We start from the raw sequence: 22,762 nt of genomic DNA, 5'->3' as shown, positions 1-22,762 counted from the left end.
TTTAATTTCATTTTGTTACATATGAATATCCAGTTTTCCAAGCACCATTTGTTGAAGAGGCTATCTTTTCTCCAATGTGTGTTTTTGGCACCTTTGTATATATGAGGATTTGTTTCTGTGTCTTCTGTTCTGTACCATTGGTCTATGTGTCTGTTTTTGTGCCAATACCATCCCATTTTTGTTACTATAGGTCTTTAGTATAATTTAAGGCCTGGTATTGTGATGCCTCCTGATTCACTTTTCTTGCTGAGGATTGCTTTGGCTATTCTGGGTCTCTTATTTTTCCAAATGAGTTTTATGACTGCTTTTTCTATCTCTATGAAGAACATCGCCGGAACCTTAATAGGAATTGCATTAAATCTGTATAACACTTTTGGTAGCATGGCCATTTTGACAATATTAATTTTGCCTATCCAAGAGTATGGGAGATAGTTCCATCTTCTAATGTCTTCTTCAATTTCTTTCTTTAAAGTTTCTGTAGTATTCATTGTAGATGTCTTTTACCTCTTCTGTTAGATTGATTCCCAAATATTTTATTTTTTTGAGGAACTTGTGAATGGGCAGTTTTCCTAATTTATTTTTCAGTTGATTCATCACTGATGTATAGAAACACAATTGATTTATGGGTGATATGATTGGTCAACAAATATATGAAAAAATGTTCAACAACTCTAGCAATTAGAATACAAATTAAAAGTACTCTAAGGTTTTGAATAGCAATTATCAAGAATATAAATTAACAATAGGACTAGGGCTATGGCCCAATGGTAAAGCACTTGCCTAACATAGGTGAGGCACTGGGTTCTATCCACAGCACCACATAAACAAATAAAGGTATTGTGTCCATCTACAACTAAAACAATATATAAAAAAGAATATAAGTAACAATAAATGTTGCCGAGGATGTGGGGAAAAATGTTAACTCATAGATTACTGGTGGGACTGCAAATTGGTGCAACCATTCTAGAAAGCAGCATTGACATTCTGAATGGAACTATTATTTGACCCAGTTATACCACTCCTTGGTATACACCCAAAGGACTTGAAATCAGTATACTACAATGATGCAGCCACATAAATATTTATAGCAGCTCAATTCACAATAGCTAAGCTATGGAACCAGCGTAGATGCCCTTCAACATATGAATGGATAAAGATAATTACACACACACACACACACACAGAGAAATATTACTCTGCCACAAAGAAGAATGAAATTAATGCATTTACTGGTAAATGGATGGAACTGGAGAATATCACACTAAGTGAAATAAGCCAATCCCAAAAAAACAAAGGCCAACTGTTCTCTCTGATATGTGGATGCTAACACACAATAAGGGGAAGGAGAGAATATTAGAAATACTTTTGATTAGACAAAGGGAAATGAAGGGGAGTATGAAACAGTAGAATTAATTGGACATAACTTTCTTATATTCATATATGAATACATGGTATGTATAATTCCACATCATGTATAACCACAAGATGGGTAGTTATGCTCCATGTATGAATGATAAGTCAAAATACATATTGTCTAAAAATTAAAAAGAACAAATAAAAAAATTTAAAAACAGTACTAGCATAATTCAGCAAAACCACTATTAATTTTTTGCCAATATCATTCTGTTCTGATTTAACAGCTTTATAGTATACTTTGAAGTCAAGTAGTGTAATACCTCTTGCTTTGTTCTTTTTGCTTAAGATCATTTTGGTTCTTTGATATCTTTTTAAAATTCCAGTTAGAATTTTTCCCCCTAATTCTGTGAAGAATGACATTGAAATTTTGATAAGGATTGCATTGAATCCATAGATCCATTAGGTAATATGGATATTTTAACTGTATTGATTCTTCCAATTCATGACACAAATGCCTTTCAATTTTTTAAATGCCTTTTTAAATTTATTTCATTCATGGTTTACAATTTGCATTGTTAAGATCTTTTACCTTTTTGGTTAAATTTAATCCTAGGTATTTGATTGATTGATTGATATTAATAAATATCACCCCCTACATTGAACTCTATTTAGGTTTTCTTTTCACAATTCAATCTTGGTAAGGCATATGTATCAAGGAATTTGTTCATTTATTATAAGTTATCAATTTCTTTGACATATTTAGAATTCTTATTTTCTCTTGCTGAGCTTACCAATTTATTATTATGTAATGATCTTCTTTGTCTCTTTTTATTGCTTTTGATATAAAGTCTGTGTTGTCTGATTTAAGCATGGTGTTATGGTTTAGATATAAGATGACCCCCAAAAGCTCATGTGTGAGACAATGCGCAGAAAAGTTTAGAGGTGAAATGATTGGCTTATGAGAGCCTTAACCTAGTCAGTGCATTAATTCTGTAATAGAGATTAACTGGGTGATAACTCTATGCAGACAGACTGTGGCTTGAGGTGGTGGGTTTGTAGATTTTCTGGGTACTATACTTTCAGTTGGCAATTTTTTCCCTTTAGTCCTATGAAAATCTCATGCCACTTCCTACCGACTAGTTAAGTTTCTAATGAGATGTCTGCTGTAATACCCTTATGGGTTATTTTTGTTGTTGTTGTTTTCTCTTAATGCTTTGAGAACCTTCTCTTTGTGTTTTAGTGTAAAGTCTCGATTGTAGTATGTCTGGATATAGACTTGGTTGAGTTGAACCTGATAGGGACGTTTGCCCTTCCTGTACCTAATTTTTGTATCCTTCTCTAAGTATGAGAAGTTTTTTTTTTTTTTTTCTTATCTCTTTGAATAAGCTTTCTACCCCTTTGGCATTCTCTAGTCCCCTTTGAAACCCAATAATCTGACTGATGCTCTTTTAATTCTGTTCTAAAGTTATCATAGATTTTCTTTATTCCTCTTGTTTCTTTTTTTCTCCTTAATCTCTGTATTTTGAAGTAGCCTGTCTTCAGACTCACTAATTCTTCTCTTTGATCTATTTTACTATTGATGCCTTCTACCATTTTTGTGATTCTACTTAGTATAATTTTCAGCTCAAAGATTTCTGTTTAACTTTTAAAAATTGCTTCCATGTCTCTGTTAAGTTTCTCTGTTAAAGTATTGAATCATTTCTCTGTGTTTACTTGAAACTTTTTGAGTTTATTTAAATGTTTTAATTTCTCCATCTGAGAGTTTGCCCATATTAGTTACTATGTGGTCAGTGTATGGCATGAATTAGGTGAGGTCATGGTTTCTTGAAAGCATTTTATACTTGGTGTATGACATGGACTGGGCATTGAGGGATTAAGTATTCCATTCTTCTTAATCTGGATTTGTATTTGTTTATTGTTCCCCCTCAATTTTTGATTTATTTCGTATTATTTTTCAATAATTTAGACTTGAATATTTAATTATTTTTTTCTTTAAAAGCAAGTTTGTCAAAAGCTATATTTTTTCTAAGCATTAATTTAGTTGTATACCTTAAGACTTTGAATATAGTAGCTTCATTATTATTTTCTCTAAACTGTTTAAAATTATAATGATTATTATATATTTGCTTTAAGAATAATTCTTCAAAGTTTTTTTAAATTTCCAAAATTATTTGTTTTATTATCCAGGCTTTATATTATTTATATTTATTACAATGTGGTCTGACTGTTTGCACCTACTTGAAATATTTCCATGCTATAACTGGAAAGTTCATGAGTGCCTTATCTTTTTTTCTTCATTTTTTTTAAAACCAGAACATTAACTGTATGGCTAATTGTTGAATCTCTCAAGAGTAACAGATGCTACAACAGCTGCCCTCTTGAGTTTAGATTTGTTCCTTCATGGAATCTGTGCTGGAATCTGCAACACACAATTTTTAGGTGCCTCCTTAGAGCAATCCTGCGCTTTGACTAAACTTGCTCTTGAACTTGGCAGGGCAGCCACAACTTGCTAGAGGTCATCTCCTGAAGGTGGCAGGCCCTAGAGCCGGGGCAGCCAGCCGGCATGTGCATTTTATACAGCCTTTCCATCTCCCTTTTCTACCATGGAGACTAAAGAGCAAGTGCCTTATCTGTGCTGCAGATTATATTATTTATCAATATAAAAAGGAATTCTTTAATCCTGAATGATTTTTGTTTTGTTTCTAATTTATCTGATATTAATATTGCTAGTCCTGTTTTTTGTTTTGCTTGTTTCTGCCTGTTATGTCTCATCTCTATTTTCAAATGTTATTTCTTTTTAGTTTAAGGATGGCTCAAGCAAAAATATAAATTAGTTGAATTTTGATGCTTTGTTGTTTCACTCACTTTAATGATATTTATTTTTTAGTTGAAAACTTCATGTTTTTACTGATATTTAATATATTCCCATCATTGCATTTGGTTTTGTGTAAGTGTCCTGATAAATGTGCTCTTACTACTTATGTTTTCTTTGTTACATTTTGCCCGATCATATTTGTAATGCCTTCCTACTAATTTGAATCTTTGTTTTGTTGCTAACTTCAAGAGTGAAACAGAATCTATGGAATGTTCCTCTTATCTCTCAGTGAGACACTTTTGTAAGCACATGTTTCCTTCCTCCTCCATAGTTTGTTCAAACAATTCATAACGTTGGTTACAGATTCTCTAATTTTTACAATATGAAGAATTTATTCTTAATATTTACATGAAGCTTTATAAACATACTAACAACTAACTGACAGCAATTCAAAATAAACAGTAAGTTTTGTTGGGCTCATTTCTTATAACTTTATTCTTAATTACTCTTCTGGATGTCTTCCAATTAGTTTTCTTATTTTTATTTATTTATTTAGAAATGTGAGATCTAGCTCAATAATCTATAACTCCAGGAATGTAGGCATGCAACTTTGATGAACCTCTACAGTATTTAGCGTGGCTATGCTCTCTGGATGTCCACAATCTCCACTGCTCCTCCTTGCCTACACAACAGATTGTACAAATTCTCTCCTCAATCTTCCCAAGCTACTTACAGTTTCAACTATCCAAGTGTTTAAGCCATGCTTCTGTGTTCTTGCATTGGGTGACACTCTGCCTATGCCTTGTTTTTCTCCTGGACTTAGGCTTTGGAAGATCGGGTGTGGGAACTCTTGCAGGAAGCAGACAAGACAGCTGAAGAGAACAAGAATCAGAGTCAGGTTTATGACGCCATGGCCCAGACCTTGGGTGAAGCGTGGGCAGCCCTGGTCTCCATGCTTGAAAGAAGAAGGGAACTCCTTAGGTTGACCTGTGAATTTTTTGAAAATGCCTTGGAGGTTTGTATTTGAAAATAATTCTCCCTTTTCCACACCAAAGCCAATAAACAACACTCCTGAAAATGTTTTATTTCCACAAATAGACATTGCCATTGGATTTTTAAAAATGGCAGAATAACAAAGGTATATACGTTTAAGAGAATACATTTAAGTTTTTAAATTAAAAAATAAATAAAATATTAAGTAAAGTAAGCACCCTTAGTCTTATGTCATTTTGATTTTATTTCCTCTTTAGAAGATACTAATGCAGTTACCAATCAAACAATTACCATTAATTACAACTAATAGGGTCATTAGGAAAGGCTAGTTTAGGGCATTTTTGTTGACTAAAAGTGGAAGGATAAAATTCTTCTGCTGATTAAAAAAAAAAAAACAATCACAGAATGTCTCATAGAACACTTAGCTTATAAAGTTAGCACTTTATAGAGTACTTTTCTAATGCATATATCGTTAGTTTTCTGTAGTTTGAGCTCATTAAAATACAAGGGAAGGAAAAAGTACTGGATCTAAGAAGGTCATTTCCCCTATAATTTTTCTTGAATTCTGTAATATTTTCTTGAGGCTCCAGATTTCAAAATGTGAGCCTCAAAGAACATTATCAAAAGAAGTGTTGTATTTGGTATAAGCCAGTTACTGGAAATTTCACTTTTAACTTCTCTGTCAAGTGGCAGCACATTCGTTCTGATGGGATAGCACTGCTTCATTATGATAAAGCACTAGCTTTGAAAAATATGACATTTTTAAATGGAAAATTCAGAGCTTAAATCCAAAATAATGAAGCAAAGAAGATTAGTAGCAGAACATAAGAATTGAGGTAGACAATCTCATGCATCATGAAGTCGTTTAAAAGCCAAAAGGAGGAGCAAAAACCTTATTGCAACTTCCAAGTTTTGCTCTCCACAGTTTGAACACTGAAGTCCAACTCCAAGTTATTTTACAGATCTTCTTGGGTAAAAGTTCCACACAATCATCTTTTGTGAAAATAAATAAACTAGCTGAAATACACCTACAGAAGCCAAATTACAGATGTAGCTGATTCATTCTGTCCTAGTAATTGGTGTACAGGTGTCAACTGCCTCCAAACTCAGCTCCTCTGAGTACAGGAAATGATTTCTCTAACATTAGGCTCAATATTTGCTTCTCTCTGTGTTTTAGTGTTAATGCTAGCTAATTTTCTCCATGATGTGGAAATTACTTCCAGATTCCACATGGAGTCAAAGGAAATATTAAGTCAAACCATTTCAACCCAGCATTTCTTATTCTTTTACTTGAGTGAGCATTTATTGGATCTAGTGAAATGACTAAATGTTTCTGTATTATCCTAAATCCAATTTTTGGACCAGCTCCTGTATACTGTTCAGGCTCATTTTGTATACCAAGCAATTTTCATCAGTAATACAAAAGAAGAGGGTGAAATTAATATCAAGTTCTTTGAAAAGTGTCCTCTTGTTGCCACTTCTGCCCTGAACAAGCTGTAGAAAGAGGAAAAGTATAACTTTTTGGTGGAGAAAAGAAAATATCCATAAGTTAATAGAACATCAAGGCAATTTTTCAAGTATTATTTGCTTATTGGTTAATTTTTTAAAAATTTGAATAAGCATTAAAAGTACAGAGATAAGTTATACAGTGACTTTAAAACTTATCATAATGTTCTATGAGGGAAAAAAAACCAAATCACCTGTGATGGTCATTCATTTTTTCTCTTTGACGATTATTTTCAGTATTTCTCACGAAGGTGCCCCTTTGGTGTATACCTGTTCAGGCTACTTCCTGTATAAATATATATTTTGTTGTGTACTAACAAGGAGATTAGACTAAAACTTGTATTTTTCATTTCTAAGTTTAATCATTGGGGGGGGGGGACTATATTTAAGCCTTCTCTGAATTTTTTTAAGTTAAATTTACTCATAATTTCATAAGTACTGGCTAGCCAAGCTTTTGTTGGTTTTTCTTTGCAAACTTTCTGCTGATTCTTTCAGACACTTCCTTAGAATGTTGAAAGTGATTGAATTTATTACATAGGATACAATAATTTTGGTTGAAAAATTGAATAGATTTCTGAACAGTAAATAAGTTGGTCTATTTCAACATTCAGGGAATATTTCTTGATATAAGAGAAATCTAAAGGAAGGAGAGGGACCTTGACACTTTGTAAACATGCAAACACCCACTCACAAAAACAACCCAAATCATCACACACTCACACATACCATTACAGAAACACACGGGCCAGCTAGGCCATTAATTCATCAAATCACCCACAGATAACAATAAGCATCATTTTGATTTTGATTGATTTCTTATATCTTCCTTTATGTTTGTGTTGTAGTTTGCTATTAAAATAGACCAAACTGAAGATTTCCTCCAGAGTCCTCATGAGTTTGAAAGTGCTGAGTCTTTACAATCACTTCTTCAGCTTCATGAACATCACGCCAAAGGCAAGAGACATGTTTATTCTTCACATAAACTTTTAAAATTTTCCAAAGATGTTAATAATATAGATGCTTATGTACAACAGCATGCTTTAACTCATCTTGTTATGTAGACCCCCAACTTGTTCCCAAAAAAGGATAAGTAAAGCTTTATTTGTGGTTACCTTCTAAAAGCAAGCACTAAGTGTAAATGATTCTAAGACAATGCAGAGGAAGAGCCTCTGGAAGATTCCTTACCTGGTCTTCTAGTTTTAATTCTTGAGGAAAGAGGCCGTTTTCACCTTGTTCATCATTTTATCCTTGCATCTAGCAATGTGGATGGTGGGTCCTAAATACTTGTTGGTTAAATTCAGTGACTATTCCTTTTAAGTGCTAATAAATGAAGGCCAGTCTTTTAAATAGCCACTTTGAATAAAGAAAATTCCTCTCTCATTATTGCAGAAAAAAAGTAGGGAGCTTCTTCCAGATACAAGTAATAAAGCATTACACAAAAAGATTTCCAATTTCCTCTGCACAGCTCTGAAGACAGTCTAATTGTTACATCAATTTGTATGCCAGCCCTCTCCTCTAACCCTCCACTGCCAAATTTGGGAATGGCCAGTACTAGAACAAGGAAGGTATTTGTGGAAGAGTAGTTATTTGCTATCATCTTTGGGGAAGTAGGGTAGATAAATACATATGGAAAGTCACTTCTGCCTAATGTGTCTTCTAATTAAAACTAAGCATGAATGAAATGACTTTTAGCTCCACAAATTTGATGATGTTAGAGAAGAATAAAGAACATTTTCAAATCCACAAACATGTATTGTCTTTATATTCATTCTCCACAGGACCTAGATCATTATGATTAATAATTTACCATAACTTTTCCCAAACCCAAAGACTAAAGAATTCAATATTTCCTGGGTAAATTCTTATGAGAACCTATGAAATATATACATGCAATTTTAACTGATTATTATTCTGTACAACCTATCACTAACAAGAATCATAAACATCAAAAGATTCAGCACTAAAGCAGTAGCTATCCATTATTTACATGGCAGCCACAATTTAGCTGGCCACCCCACAGGGGGTGAGCAGAATCACATGACATTCTTTCTCAGAGACTGGAAAGTGAATTGAGTCTAGTTAACTGAGGTGGGTTCTTGGTCTCAATTCAATCTTTATCCAACCAGCATGATCTTCACACAGCAATTTTACTCCTGGAAATCTGAGAGTGACTGATACTTTTGATGAAAAGGTTCATTACTGAAGCAATAAAATGAAGTTTTCCAGAGGGATGGGGGCTTATGGAAGTAGAAAATTTCCCAGAAACATTGAGAGATGGAGCTGGAAGGGGGTGAAGTAGTCTAAACATTGTATGCTTGCTCCTGTTGGCTCCTACAAGGTTGGCAGATGTGCAGCACAGCAAGCCAGTTTACATGGGTGTGCACTGCTTGGTTGGAGGCCATAGGCTACACTGCTGGCATCCAGCTGACAGGGGATTGCTTTTCAGGGGTATTGTGTTTCAGAGTCCACCTGGCCTTCTCTTAGTCTGAAAAGATGGATAAAAATGCTAGCTGAAGACAGGAAACTTGCTTTATTTTTGTGACAACAAAATATTCTTCCATCCTGATGAGATGTTTACCAGAACCCTTTTGTGCCCCTTTTTGTGATACTAGAAGCCCAAGGATTACATAAGGGCTGGTCAAGATACCTGGTTCTAATTCATATGCCTCATGATGGTTCAAGCACTTTGTTTTCATAGAATGGGAGTTGATTAAACATAATCATCAACTGATTCAGTGGGATATGATTAAGATGAGCTGATTTGAAGTACATATTAATGGATGAAACTCCAGTTTGTAGTTAAGGGCTTCATATCTGTTATCTTTAAATTTAAGGAAATGAAGTATAAGTATAGTTGTAATACATCTCTGATATGTCCATCAGTTGAGTAGTACAGAGAATGTTGGGATGGCAAAAGCTAACACTGTAACTGAGAACCATGATCTAACTTACTCCTCTTAGTCGGCTCACTTCAATTAGCTTCTCCTGTGCCTTTCTGTAATTGAGCAATGCTCAGGCTGCATTGTTTGTGAGAAGCTTATCCTGTAACATTGCAGAGGTCAGAACTGCAGGAACAAGTTGAAGTTTCTGCCCTCTGGAATGTTACAGAATAAGCCTGTTCCTCCACAAGACAGTCCTTAAAATAGTTGAAAACTAACATATCTTCTCTTGTCTTCTCTCCTTTGGGCTACACAAGCCTAGTTAGTTAAAGTTTTTTTCCAGCAAGCATAGTTTCCATGATAAACCTGGCTACCAACCTGGTCATCCTCAGTTCAACCACACATACTTAAACAGTGTTTTCCAAGCCTGGAGCTGGTGAGAAACCTAGAGCCATGTGTCTGGAGAGTGCACAGACTTTGGCCTCAGGAAGCCAGTGGTTTAGCAGGGCAGGTACCTGCTTGTCACACTCTTCTATGCTTCCTCTGAGTGTCTCTTGTACACCACCCTGCTCACTGTGCAGTAATAACTTATTTCCTTACTTATATTTATCACCAGATTGGGAGAGCCTGGGTGGCAGGGATTCGAGCATCTCTGCACCTCCTGAACTTAAGATAGCTTCCAACCCAAAGTGTATTTCTCATTGAATGTTTCTTGTATTTAATTCCAATGGAAGGCATGGCAGAATGATGAAAAAGTAAGCAATAAACAAGGTACTACAGGGATGTTCAGGAGGAGAATAGTTACTTTAATTTTGATCACAGCTGTACCCTCTACCTGTTTAATGTCCTTCTTAAAATGAATAAAATTCCTACAGATCTGTAAGGCAGGGAGAATCTTATTACTCCATTGTCATAGATTTTAAATAGATATAGTCTCATGGGGGCCCATTGTTACACTGTTATCTTTACTTTTGAATACATTTCAAAATGCTCATTAAGTAAGTTTAAGAAAAAAAAATCTTCTTGAGAAAGATTTCAGAATATTTTAAAATTTATTGGGAAGAAATATCATCTGTGGTCTCAGTGACCTTGATGACTGTGGCCTTGATACTTTTTTGAAAGCACTAATTTGGGCAAGATTTTAATAACTATTAAGCCCACCTAATTTGTTGACCTCCTTCACTAATTTAAATTGATTATTTATACCTAATAATTATGGCAAACCATATAGATACTAGTATAAAATGTACTTTAGTATCACTTTTTTGGAGGGAGTACTGAAGATTGAACTCAGAGGCACTTGACTACTGAGCTACATCCCCAGCCCTTTGTTTTTTATTTAGAGATAGTGTCTCAGTGAGTTGCTTAGCACCTTGCTGCTGCTGAGGCTGGCCTTAAGCCCATTATTCTCCTGCCTCTGCCTCCCAAGCCAGTGAGATCAGTATTACTTTTTTAATATGACAAAATTAATCTAACCAATTAAGCAATGAAAATTTTACTGAATGTTTACCAACTTCACATCATAAGGTAAGTAGGGTTTTTTTTATTCATTTAATTTAATTTTGTGTGCTGGGGATTAAACCCAGTGGTGCTTAACTACCACTTTTTATTTTTTATTTTGAGGTATGGTCTCTCTAAATTGCTTAGAGCCATACTAAGTTGCTGGGGCTGGCTATGAACTTGCAATCCTCCTGCCTCGGCCTCTGTAACCCCTTGTCTCTGGGATTACAGGCATGTGCCACTGAGACCAGCTATTAGGGTTTTATATATGCAGAAATGTGTAATCTTTCCAATAAACAAACTGTAGAGCTTTTATATTCTTGAAGGTCACCATATAGCTAGATGGTTTACAGTGAAGAAAAATATGTCATTTGGTATGACCAGCTACCTGATGGAATAAATAACTAGATAAATGTAGACTGTAAAAAATGTGAGTATGAGGAACTGACAGATGAAGGCCAAGGGAACTGGCAGAGGGAACTGAGGGAGGAATTGGTCCATTTAGGTGACCAGCAGGTAGCCGGTAATAGGCTGACGCAGCCTCAAATTACCTTTGGCTCTGGTGGATGCATGCCTAGAGCAGTGTGGTCGTGGTTATACTATTTTGACAGAAACCCCGACAGAAAACTAAAAAAAAAAAAGAATGTAAATTGAAATTTTGGCTAATAATATATATTTTAAAGGGCCAGTTCAGTATGATTTGATCTACTGTCAGTTTGCAATATCCTGAATCCCTAAAGTTGTCCTTCCCTCCCTTATTTGAAAAGTGTAATGTGTAAGATTAGACATATGGATAATTTGTTGCCTAATCATAGTTTCTGTGTGTGCACGCGCACGCCTGTGTATTGCTGTTCAAAATATCATAACAAGCTCTTCAATGCAAAGGAAAAAAATTCTTTTTCCATATACAAAACTAAACTCACTCATTCTGATTATTACATTGTTTGCAAAATTATGGCTATATAAATTTAAACTCATCAGTTTATATGCACTATAACCTATTTCACCTTGTTTCTCCTGCTGTTTCTTTTACTTCCCCATAACAAACTTGTTTTAGACAATAGGTCTTTTTTTTTTTTTTTTTGCACATCCCTTCCCCTGTTGCTAGCTTAGTAATGTTTTCTTCTGTGTTACCTTTTCATCATTGTGACCAAAATACCTGAAAAGAACAACTTAGAGGAAGAAAACTTGATTTGGGCTCACAGTTTCAGAGATCTCATTCCATAGTCCTGAGATGAGGCAGGACATCATGGAGGAAGAGGTGTGGCAGAGGAAAGCTGCTCGCACAGGGCAGTCAGGGATGAGGGGTGAGGGAAGGGAGAGTCAGGGACAAGATATAGTCCCCAAGGGCATTCACCCAGCCTAGTGACCTACTTTCTCTAGCCATGAGAAAATTATACATATAATAATACATGTATATGTATATAATTATACCTATACCTATGTATAATTACCACCCAGTATTCAAATGATTAATCCATCAAATAGATTAATCCACTGATGAGGTACAGTCCCCATGATCTAATCATTGCCTAATAGTCTTCTTTCTATAACTTGCTATACTGGGGACCATGCTTCTAAAGCATGAGCTTTTCAGAGAACATTTCAAATCTAACAGCTTCCATTTCTTTGTCCAAGAAAATGAATTTCAATGTTCTCCCTGACTTTTTAATTTAAATTCTCCTATTCTTCTGTTATAGTTCAAATCCTTAGTGTTTCATTTGTTTCTTTGTATTGGTGACTCCCAAATTACCCAGGGCACATAATCACACCCTTCTTGCTTGGAGATACTATTATATTAGTAAGCTCTAGTACTATTATCTAATATTTTAATAGACAGATGTTACTTAAACCTACAATGTAATTTATTTCAAAGATCACAAACTTATAGCCCATTTGACAGGTAAATATGCTTTATCTTGTGGGGAGTTTTAATTAAAAATATACAAAGTATAAAACATTAAAATCAGAAGCTTTTCCATACAAATCTATAGTTATAACTCTTTAAAAAAAATGGAAGCCCTATTAGCACTGCAACCACATTCTCTCATGTCAACAGTTGGCTAGAACTGAGTGAAAACTGACCCCATTAGACTGAGCGAGTTTTTCCACCTTGTCATAGTCTCTGACATTGAAACAGCTGGCCATAACCTTCACTGGGTGTTTGGCCATGACAGGTATTACCTTTTAACCTCATATTTAGTTCAACAAGCTCAGAATACAGAATAGTCCAGGGAGGGTTGGCACCATAACCAGAATCCCACCACTAAAACAGTGAACCATATCAAAATTCCACCAACCTTCCATGGCCTACACTGAATCATGCTAATGCTCAACTTTAGCATCTAACATCCGACAGTTAGGGCTGTAGCAATGGTTAGGCCAGGGTGTTTGACTATTTCAAGTTTGTAAGCAGTTTATGTTTACACATTTAAATTCCTTGCAGTGTGGCTTGTTATTACTATTAAAGCTATATGCATTTAAAATTATGTGAAGAATCCAAATATTACTACATAAAAGCTTGCTTATGTCATTATCTCGTTTTCTTTTTAATTTTCTTCTAGAACTCTTATCGCGATCTCTAGCCCTTTTAAACAAAAGCCAGCAACTCACGGACTTCATAGAGAAATTCAAGTGTGATGGACCTACTGTGAGTTCCGAGTTGATCCACGGAGCTCAGAGCAGCTGTCTGAAGATTGACAGCCTTCTTGAACTTCTGCAAGACAGGAGAAGGCAGCTAGACAAGTACCTGCAGCAGCAGCGGCAAGAGTTGGGTCAGGTTCTGCAGATATGTCTGTGGGACCAACAAGAAAACCAGGTAACACAATGGGCACTGGCTGATATCCTGCCTCTGCTAACTGGTCATATGTGGATCAGCCATACCCTGGGGCAGTGTCTCTGTTGTTATAGTCAAATCCTTTTATTTTTGATCCAAAAGGCTTTCTTCCAAACTACCATGTTGTTTTTCCAAGTAAATATGAATACAAAAGAAACTATTTTTATGTACTGTCATTATAATATTGATTTTGTGAATGGGAAAACACTTACAGACAGTTTGAAAATGACTGTGTTTTACTGTTGGGTTCTCTTTCTCACTTCTTTCCAGGTCACTACTGCCAAAAACAATTTTTTTTTGCAGTCCTGAAATGTTAATAGTACTTTTCTAAAAAGTTGGAGAAACATGAGTGTGCTGCTGAATTGTGCTAGATTGCTGTGATTATTATTTTAAAAAGTCTGTAACCTCAAAATAGAAGAATGGTCTGATGTCAGTAAAGAAATCTGACCTTGGCCAATGGCTGAATGCTCAGTGGTGAGAGGGCCTGGGAGGTGTGTAGGCTCTTTAGAACTCACTACCCAGGCTGCAGGCAAAACTCTGATCAGCCATTGATATGTTTATGAGGTATTCCTTTCATCTCAGTCATTTGAGGGTAAGTGTGGACAGAATTCTCTTTGCAAACCCCCAACTGATATAGATGGTATATTTATTGCAACATTTCTGATTGTCTCAATTCTGTGCTCAAATCTATGAATATTAAGGGGAAAGAATTAAGAGAAAGGATACAGAGAGAGATCTTCTGGTTTGGATGCACAGGAAAGGGGTCTTTTTAAATGTTTTATTTTCTTTGACACAAATTGGAAAGACAGACCTATAACTGGAAGCAAATACTTGTTCTTATTTCAAGCTGGAAAAATGGGACCTTAGATGATGACTAAATATAAAATTTAGGCTCTTAATCTTAAAATGATCCCTATTAACACATCCTCTCAATAATAGCAATGACAGCAACTGGAATAATTAATAACAACTGTTGCTTCTTTGTGCTTGTTAACAGCAACAATCCTGGGGCAGCCTGTTGGCTGGGTTTAAATCACCGCTTCACTACTTATCAAGTGAGTAACTGAGCATTTATTTAAATTGCCTGAGGCTCAGTTTTCTCTAAAAATGTGGATAATAATAGGACCTACCTTTAAGGGTTATTAGGATGACCCAAGAGTTATTATATGACAAGTACTTAGGACAGTACCTGGAACACAGAAACTGTGGTATTAGTATTAGGAGTTTTTATCATCATGTCTGAAAAGGATAGTGAAGGGCCAATATGTCATTGCTCTCCTTTTCCTGCTCCCTCCACCGTCATGCTCCAGTAAAGACAGGGCTTGAGTTGAAGGTCAATTTCATTGTTTATTTTGAGTTCCTAGGGTATGATCAAATAAAGGTCACTTTTATAATCTTAGCAGCCATATTTGTTTAATGGGCACTCAGCCATATTTGTTTAATGGGCACTCTAACTTTTGTTAGAAATGTGAGGAGCTTATTATCCATGTAGATGCTTTATTAGGATTTTGGTTTACAGCCACCTTTTAGGCTTTTATCCTAACAGGGGCCTAAACACACAAGCACATACACATTTGTTGAAGGAACAAACAAATATACAAAAGTCAACTAAATTTGCCTGTATCTATTCTACTGTAATCTGATTTTTATTCAGTTGAACAAATCATAGACATATTCTTATGTCAAAAGTAGAATAATTTTAACAGATACATTGTATTTTGCTAATTGAATGTAACACAATTTAAGCAACACCTTACTGATGAGTAAGTAAACCCTTCAGTTTTTCAATGTTATAAGCAATAGTCAATGCTGACCCTGTTGATAATTATGTAACAAGAAAAACATTCAAAAAAGCTAGGTAGGTATTAGCATAATTCTCTTACCTGAATTTTAAAGTTTCTCTATTCTATAGTTTTGCTGATGAGCAGCAGGGACACCAAGGTGAGTGAGGTCTGCAAGTAATTTAAGTTCTATGATTATCATGTTCCTGGATGATTTTCCTGATAATTCTAGAACATCCTGTGTGGAACCACTCCTCTTTGGAATGCAAAGTTTATTTTGTCCATTCCCTATCTATTTTAAAGAATCATAGAAGCTGTCAGACTTTACATGAATAAAATATCAGCTTTGTCAATCATTTTAACCACTCAAGGGGAAATTAAGTGAAGAATTAGAACAAAGATGACTGATAAATAATAATGTGAATGCCTGAGTATCTGAGGCTTCTCTTCTCCTTTAGGGCCATTTGAAGGATGCATTTAGTGCTTCTTTCTAAGTGCTTCTGGCCTAATGCTTTTGAAAAAGTCAGCTAATTCACCTTTGGAATAGAAATTAAGTGACCAGCATGATAGCAACTTAAGATTTACATCAATTCCAGAAAAAGGAGAATGAAAACAATAGATTTTTCTGTCTTAATTGGGATGTGAGAGCCTGGTAAACATAATCATAGCATGTTATTTCTTTATCGTTATGTTTCAGATGTAAAAATGTGCACTCGTTTTACATTGAAAGATGAGCAGCTGCCCTTTCTTTTCAGTTCCTGCAGCATCTTATTTTTCAGATAATCTGTTTCATTAATGAAAATCAGAAGCAGCTTGGAGTATTTTGTGCATAATTAATTATCTTGGCAAGAAGATTTATGAATGTAATTTTTCTCAATTGCTCCAATCAGGCATAAGTGAGCCAAACAAATATATTAAAACTAAGTTATTCATGGCCTGTTTGTATAAGACAGTGTCAAGGACGTCTAGGAGAATTAAGACACAAGGGAGACAATCTTTTTTTACTATCTGGATCACATATATGTGTGTGTAAGATACATATTTCTGGGGGAGGGTCAGAGAGGTTGCATTCACTTGGAAGGTTTTGTGGGTTATAATTTGAGTACAGTATACATCATAATCATATAGTATATTTCCTATCAGTAGACAATTAAAAATGATATCAAGATGGTCTACATAAAGCACAGTCTCACGGCACCAGTCTTGTACCTGGTGGGCATCTGTAAAACTGTGTGTGTATGAACACATGCGTGCATGTATGTGCTGTCTGGTGCATGCTGCCACTTTCTAACTAGCATTTAGGGCTTGAATGGTTGGTCATCTTAAATTGATATAATGTGTGAAATGTTAGTGTTTTTTTAAAATTTTTCTTTGAATGTAGCTTTAAAAAAATTTTTTTTAGTTGAAAGTGAGTACAATACCTTTTATTTATTTTTATACAGTGCTGAGGATTGGACCTAGTGCCTCATACTTGCTAGGCAAGTGCTCTACCACTAAGCTATAACCCAGCCCCTAAATGTAGTTTTCAAACAGTGTCTGGCATAAAACCAAAATAAGGGTTGAATTATCTTGATGATACTAGAATCAATAGTTTAGTTCAGTAAAAGATAACAATATCTAACTAGCCGTTTGTAGATTAAGATTTATCCCAGAATTTCATTTTGGTACATAGGCTTCTTCTAGAATTCTCTCTAAAGCATGCCAGCAGGAAATATAAAGTACCTTAATGTTGTAGGAGAAACATAATTTTTTTAAAAAAAATTGTTAGATGTTGATGAACTTTTATTTTATTTCATTTATTTATATGTGGTGCTGAGAATTGAACCTAGTTCCTCACACATGCTAGGCAAGCGCTCTACCACTGGGCCACAACCCAGCCCTAAGGAACATATAATTTTGAAAGTAGCAGGCACCGTTGCTGGAGTACTTGCTAATCATTACTGTTTTCAATGACATTGCAGGTCAAAGGTAGCAACAGAGGGACTCAGATACAAATAGTAAGGGGACCAAACCTGCTTTCACCTTTACTAGCTTAGATGGATTTGGACCATTTATCGGCCTCTGTGCCTTGGTTTTCTTTTTGGTAAAATAAGGACAATAGTAGCATCTGCCTATAGATTTTGTACAAAATAAATAGGGTCATATATGTACAAATGTTAGAGCACAATCTGGCATATGTTAACTGCTCAGTAAACATTCTAGGTGTTCACTATAGTGGTATATGGCACTTTCTGAGCTTAGATATCACTGGCACAAAATTCTGCATATCAGCTGGATCCCACACCCATTCTCTAAAACACTATGTGACCCTAGAATTCTAAAATGTTCTGATGTGCAGGGGAATAAATGTCATTTTATGACTTGATATCCAGCCTAGTTTATTCAAAAGTTTCGCTTTTTCTCCCAGATAGTTAAAAATCAACTTTTCAGCTATCCACCAACTTCCTCCACCCTTTAGGTATTTCTTTAGCTTATTTATATTTATTATACTTAACTACAGTTTCATTAAATTTAGTATGTTACTTCTATATACAGTTGTCCTCCATTATTTGAGGTTTCATTTTCTACTGTTACCCACAGTCAACCATGGCTTAAAAATATTAAATGGATAATTCCAGAAATGAAAAATTCATAAATTTTAAATAACTTTTATGACAGCAGATTATTATAATAGTTCTATCTTTTTTCCTTGACATTCTGGGGATCTAACCCAGGGCTAGGTACCACTGAGCTATATCTCAGTCCCAGTTTTATTTTACTATTAGTTATCAATCATAGTTAATACTTTAGTATGTCTGATTTATAAATAAACTCTATCATTAGTATATATATAGGAAAAATAGCATGCATAGAATTTAGTATTGCCCTTGGTTTCAAAAATCCACTTGGGTCTTGGAAAACATCCATTGTGGATGTTCATTTAAACTGATGCTTTAACATTTTGATTATTTAATTCCCAAAATCAGTTGGTAGGATGAATGTGGGGTATTTACTATGACTGAATTCATTCTCCAAAGTGATGCCTATGTTCTCTTTGGAAGGCTGTGCTTGGCCCCTACCCCTCATACCTGTTGTGGGACAAAATTTGCTAGTGCTGCCTGAGCTGTCTGCTGAGCCCCATGCTGCCTGTGTATCCATCTCCTTTCTCCTCCCTGAACTCTTTTTCTTCCTTGTCCTGGTGTTGGAGTTTGCTTTCCTTTTTGTGTCAGCACTGCCACCATCCCAGTCTGGGAGGGGGACTCATTCTCTCCTTTCCCTCACTTTCAGGGTCCCCAAAGACAAACCTAAAGGCTCAATTAATTTTAATACATTTTAAAGGGAGACTTATAATTAAGCAAAATAACCATTGTACTTTAAAATGATTACAACATTGCTTTAAAATTTAGGGGTAAAAATGGGAGTTCATAACCCACTTGAATCGAATGTGTGAAATATGATATGTCAAGAGTTTTGTAATGTTTTGAATAACCAATAAAAAAGTAAAAAAAAAATAAAATAAAATTTAGCAGTGATTTGTCTTCTGAAGACACATGATATTATCTCTCATTTCTTTTAACAACCAGGGGTTTAGGTCAAAGCTTCAAACTGAAATCTATGAAGCTGCATGACCTTGGAAAATGTCAAACCTCGGTCCTACTCCTAATGTCTGTCTGTCTCTTTTTTCTGTCTTACATAGTGAATGTAGTTGGTTCTCCATCTTCAGATCGATTAGGGTGGAAAGTTATATTGGGAAAACCAGGCCTTGGTTATTTTTGGCAGGAGCACACATTGCCAAGACACTGGGCAGGGCTCTGTTTCCTTTCTAGAAAGAAGACTTCTACAGCTAGGGGAATTTCTCTCAATGAGTTGGAGGTAATTTTAAAAATAAAATATGGGTCCAGAGACTTTTGCTGTACTAATTTTATTGATTGGACTAAATAGCTTTGCACCACTGAGGAGCTGAAATTGAAGAGCCCAGCTAAACAAAAATAGGATGTGAGGGCAAGGTTGGGAAGGGAAGTCTTTATCTTTCTTGAGAAATAAAGACACAGAGAAATTATTTGTCAATACAAGTCAGATTATGTATATGATTGTATATAATATTATAATTATATACAGGTACAAAGGTGATCTGTGAAGCTATTTATAAAATAACAAAATTTGCCTCATGATAATATATTTTAGTTCTCCTCCTTATCAATCAACAGGGTTGTTAGTGTGTGTGTGTGTGTGCACATGCATGTGTGTGTATGTTTGTGTGGCAGGGGAGTGAACCCAGAGTCTTGTGGTTGCTCGGCAAGCACTCTGTCACTGAGCTATATCCCCAGACCTTTTAATTATTTTTTCAAGACAGTGTCTCACTAAACTTCCCAGGATGAACTCCAACTTTTGATACTCCTGCCTCAATTTCCTGAGTAGCTGGGACTACAGACATGTGCCACTCACAACCAGCATTTATCCTGGGATTCAATAATTTGGGAAGACACTAATGCCTTCCAGCTGACTTCAATGACTTAAGGAGAGCTCCCAAATTCTACAGCAGAAAACTGTGAACATTGTCCTCTTTGAATCTCTGAGACTAAGCCCAAATAGCAATAGGCCTATAGTTAGATGGATCCCAAAATACATTTAGTAAAAGAAACTCAATCTACATGTTTAGTAGTGTTAAGAGACAAAGTTATAACAAATTCAGGTTTTCAGCTCTTAGTTGACTTTATTTGTGATTCCAGAATCAGGCAGTAGTGTGGACCAAAAATGCTTTGGAATGCTCTACTACATCACATGGGGTGGGTTATAGTCATAGCCAGAAAAAAGGAAATGACATTCAGAGATTGGAAGTTAGGCACAGAGAGAGAGGACTGGTTACAGCTCACACCTGTCTTATTTGAACATGGTTTAAACAGTTGTACTCTTGTGACTGACTGAGACTCTTCCTCTTGTTACCAGAGTAGGTCACAGTCAGCATCAAGTTAGATTGCAATCCTTCATGTATGAAGAAAGCTTTAGTAAAAGCCACACTTAAAGAGTATGGAGGCAGTTCTAGGCCAAACAGTTCACTTAAACAGCAATAATTGTTCTTTTTTTCCCTACTCCCAATTCCTCAGGTACAACATCAGAACATGTCTCTACTACCTCTTCTAATGTCATAGTCACCTAAATGAAGCCAATGAATATTTGATTCTGGTTATTGCCCAGTTAAGTACAGAGCACATTTGACTGGATTGCCTAACACAAAATACAGACAACTGGTTTCTAGTTTCCCCACCATTGGAAAAAAAAAGGAAAAGGAGAAAACCTAAAACCTTTTGGGAGCTAAAATTGCTGCTATAATACTAACATGCCTTCAAAATCAAGGTAGTCATTGGAACTGTCACCTGTGGCCATCAACTATAGCTGAAAATATTTTGGAATATATGAGTGTATTTTTGGTAGCTGAGAGAGAGAGCTAGACTGTCAAAATGTCTTAGGTTAAAGAAGATAAATAACTGATTCCTCCCTGCCCATCTCTTTATCATTTTTTTTTGGTCTATAATGATAGCTGGTTATTTGGCAAGAACTGTTCTCTTGGAAAAGAAAATGAAAATAATTTGAAGAGATTATCATCTTCCCTTAAGCATTTTTATTAAGGTGGTTTGAATTGCTTGTTGCTGGCTCACCTCCTTCAATATAGTCTTAAATAAAGATTAAAAAAATAAGATCCAATCTCAGATTGTAGAACAAATTGCAGAAAAAGAAACTAGTGGTTTGTGGCAGTCTGATGCATGACTTCAGGCTGTGGCACCAGTTCACATGCTTGCCACCTGAGTTTGTTTATCCTTGAACACCTGAGAGCATTTTGTATTGCATGTGTTCTGATGTTTCAGTCCTATCTTTGGCATGTATCATTTGGGAACTGGTTCTCTTGGTCTGTGCTTGCTGTCACCTCTGCCCATGGCTGGCCTCTTCCTCTCAGCATTCCTGATGGGTCTGGGGCATACTTCCCTTACCCTCTCCAATGCACTATTTCCACTGAGCCCCAACAACTGCACACAGGGCCATTTTCCATGTTAGAATTAGGTTTGATAAGTACAGGCTTGCATTGTGGTTTTGATTTTAAGACTGGTTATCATTACAGACTAATAAGAACCACTTCTCTTTTCCAGAATTCTTTATTAGTATAGATAAATATGATGAAAAGGAAAAATAATTACTGGATCACGCAGTATAAACTTCAGCCATGGCATTCCTATCCCCAACTGTAGGACTTAGGCAAGTTACTTAATCTGTCTGGGTTTGAATTGACTCATTTATTGAAAAAGCCATTATCTCCATATAGAAAGGGTATAAAGATTAGATGAGATATTGATGTAAGCTACCCAGGTAGTACCCTATACCTCTCTGTGAAGGTCTACTCTTCTCTTACTTTCTTTATTCTTATCTTCCAGCAGGGGTTCCAGGTGTGGGGTAGAAAGTTCAACAAAGATTTGTCCTTTTTGCCCACAGATAACTTCTTCAATACCATTCCCTTCCATCCTTCCTACTCAATCTAATACACTCCTGTATTAACTCTCATGAATCTTCAGTTCTCTCTCCCTGCCATAAATGCATGCTTCATCTAATCAAATATAGAAAAAAAAATGTGAGGAGGAATCCATTTGTTCCCTGTGCTTCCCCCAAAGCTGTCTTCAGCTGTCCTCCTGTATTCAGCCAATGAACTCAGCCAATCAGCTTCTTTGAATGGGTCATTAGTTCTTCTTTCTCACCAGCTCCCACCAGTGATCCATAAATGCACCCAACTGATATCTCATTCCACTATTCTCCTGGCTCTGCGTTTTAATTTGCTATTAATTAAAACTCATTCCTTACATTTACATTTAAGAAATAAATGATTTTTTGGAACATCCTTGAATTACAGAACCATCCAATAAAAATCTGTGATTTTAAATATTGTAGTAGCCATTTAAAACAAGTAAAAAGAAATATTCAAAAAGTGAAAAGTAATCATATATATTTAAACCCAAAATGTTCAAAATATTATTTCAAAAGGTAATTAATACTAATATTCTTGTGTGTGTGTGTGTGTGTGTGTATGTTGTAGTGGGGATTCAACCCCAGGGTTCTCTATCACTGAGCAATA

General features: G+C 35.5%; 1 protein-coding gene across 4 annotated transcripts in view; it reads left to right on the top strand.

The window, feature by feature from the left end:
* Positions 1 to 22,762, top strand: part of Ccdc141 (coiled-coil domain containing 141) — a 196,143-nt gene that overhangs the window by 38,862 nt on the left and 134,519 nt on the right. For all 4 annotated transcript variants that reach the window (XM_046447264.2, XM_046447263.2, XM_046447265.2 and 1 more), the window contains 3 exons: positions 4,995 to 5,186; positions 7,516 to 7,624; positions 13,614 to 13,867. In XM_046447264.2, coding sequence (XP_046303220.1) covers positions 4,995 to 5,186; positions 7,516 to 7,624; positions 13,614 to 13,867 — 555 coding nt within the window. The remainder of the gene's footprint in view (positions 1 to 4,994; positions 5,187 to 7,515; positions 7,625 to 13,613; positions 13,868 to 22,762) is intronic.

The sequence above is a fragment of the Marmota monax genome, unplaced genomic scaffold, assembly GCF_021218885.2.
Source record: "Marmota monax isolate L192 unplaced genomic scaffold, Marmota_monax_Labrador192_F-V1.1 WCK01_AAM20220418_F8-fsc00007, whole genome shotgun sequence".
NCBI classification, from domain to species: domain Eukaryota; kingdom Metazoa; phylum Chordata; class Mammalia; order Rodentia; family Sciuridae; genus Marmota; species Marmota monax.
Note: the sequence above shows the minus strand (reverse complement) of the source record. Positions and strands in the feature narration are given on the sequence as shown.